The sequence below is a fragment of the Pecten maximus genome, chromosome 8 (genome assembly GCF_902652985.1).
Source record: "Pecten maximus chromosome 8, xPecMax1.1, whole genome shotgun sequence".
NCBI classification, from domain to species: domain Eukaryota; kingdom Metazoa; phylum Mollusca; class Bivalvia; order Pectinida; family Pectinidae; genus Pecten; species Pecten maximus.
The window spans coordinates 4,918,880-4,921,286 of record NC_047022.1 but is presented as its reverse complement, the minus strand read 5'-3'; the positions used below and the strand labels follow the sequence as shown (position 1 = coordinate 4,921,286).

At 38.1% G+C, this 2,407-nt stretch overlaps 1 protein-coding gene across 1 annotated transcript; it reads right to left on the bottom strand.

The window, feature by feature from the left end:
• Window positions 1-217: 217 nt before the first annotated feature.
• LOC117332907 (neuronal acetylcholine receptor subunit alpha-7-like) lies at window positions 218-748 on the bottom strand. The gene has a single exon (XM_033891972.1). The coding sequence runs from the start codon at window positions 746-748 to the stop codon at window positions 218-220; it is 531 nt and encodes a 176-aa protein (XP_033747863.1).
• Between the last annotated feature and the right edge of the window lie 1,659 nt (window positions 749-2,407).

Sequence of the window (2,407 nt, the reverse complement as noted above, 5' to 3'; positions counted from 1 at the left end):
TAACGCTTATCATTGATTCTTTAAATTGATTTTCAAAATAAATGTTTTATGTACAATTTAACTGATCCTTTTTACAAATCAATACGCAACATCAAAGGCCGTATTGTAACGTCACATTTTTGCGCCAATTTCGGATGTTTTTCATAAAGGTAAAAAAAATCTCAACCAATCAGAAAGCCGCATTCTGCGTACAAACAATTGAAAATTAATTATTATACTATGAGTGATATGTAAGCAGAAACCACGCAGTGATTACAGAGATAGCCAGTAATGAGGAAACAAACAGGGATCTATCAATGACTCCCATCACGTCTTTGTGTTGAATACACAAACACTCCGGGTCATCGTCAATCGCCGTATCATCTTCATTTTCCCCCAGCTCTCTTACCGTGAAAACCTTGGCCGACTTTGTCCTGCTGACAACCTTGGTTTTCTTGAGTTTACAACTACAGCGAGCAAGGTGTCTTAACCACCTCGGAAACTGAGAAACATCTGCGATTGATTCACATCGTAGTGTAAATATCGTCAGTATGATCAGGAGGCCGCTGTAGAATAAGACTGCCAGTAGAAAGTAGGACATCCCAGCCATGTTTTCCGACACTTTCGGGAGGATGTCTCCAATGAGAGTCATGTAGACAGCTAGAGACAGGAACATGGTGATAGTGTAAGAAATCCTTTCTCCCGAAGAGGAGGGCAGGAGAAACACGAACGGATTGAGAAAGCACAACAACATGACAGGTACAGTCATTGATACGATAAAATAAAGATATCTTCGAGATATTTGAATCGCAAACTCCAGAGTCTTGGATGGTGAGCCATACCCCATATAATAGGAGACATTCGTTTTGTCAATATTCCATTCTCCGTTTGTCGAATACCACGTCATCAAAACATGCGACTTTCTAAAGGATAGCTGCACATTGTTAGGTGATCTCCAAAGTATCATTTGTATACCGCATATTTGAGTGTCGACGGGAAATCTCGACATATCCACTGTACACGTGGATTTCAAAAGTTTTCCTGGAATAAACACACATTCACCAGTATACGAAATGTCAAGGTCATATTCATCACTACCAAATTGTCTTAAGTCATCGGCAGCTGTGATTACGTATACCTTTGGTTTCCAAACTCTCTTCGAATTAACTCTTATTTTCTTAATCCCTCCGTATTCGTTTGGTGTCCATTGCAACCGATAGTCTCGCCATGTTAGTGTAACTCCTGCGCTAAGTGTTATGATACCGGATAGTTCGTCGAAGTCGATTATGGACAGAAGAAACATGGATATATCAATGTCTAGTGTGTCCCTGAAGTTGTACAGAGGGTATATCTCATTTGTGTAGTTAGAAAACAGCGAGTTGGTCAACCTAATCCATTCGTCCATCCCCCCTCCTTCTCCGAGAACAGTCATTCCGGTACTGAGTAGAAGTAGCAAAAACAGTCCAATTTTCACTACAGCCATGATGTAAACTGGAACACACTTATCTGTAAAGCGAAATGGAACATTTTAAATTTTCTGTTTTCTGAAGAATTGAGAGAGGATCAAAGAATATTAGTAAAGAAGCATTTTGAAGAATAGGATCTAATGTTGAAAATAAAATATAAAAAGTATGTAACTAATACACTTTATTCCAAATACATATGTAACAAGATATACTGCCTACCAGTTGCTATTCACATTAAAAGTAATAATGTCTCTTTATTTGGTGACATCAACCATGCATCATTTCAAACACGATCAGTAAATATTTTCATGATGATTTTTGATGATTCAATGGAATTCAATTTTAAAACAGTTCTCGCAAAAAAATTAAACTAAGCACTTTTACAAGTATTGTCTGGCTAAATTTGTTTGAAATGAGCTTGAAATATCATGAGGAAACTGATTGATCATTATTATTTGAAGACCTCAACACCGTGGAGAAGGTTGACGGACTTGGAGGGCGCATGACTAACATCCCCTTGTATTAGGTGGCGTGGCGACGCACTCGGAGGGAGGGCGAAGGGTGAATATGGCGAGAAATACGAGCATGAACTTTGCGAGAGAGATATCGACTAATATGACTTATTTAGTTTCAATCAATTTTTGCATGTTCAACAATAACTAATCTATCGTTCTGTGGTGTTGATTTTAGCGATCTTTGGTATTCAAACATAAAAGCTGTTCTAAGCAGTTTTATTCTGGAATATAAATTGGAAGGCGTGGCAGAGTGATTGGTATCCTGACGAGTGTGATGGCATCATTCTCTTCCGATCTCCGATCGGGAGGATACAAATACAGTTAACTGTTTATATCAAGTATAACGATTAATCTACATCTCCGATCGGGAGGATAAACAAATATACAGTTAACTGTTTATATCAAGTATAACGATTAATCTACAACTCAGACTATCTATCAAATGCG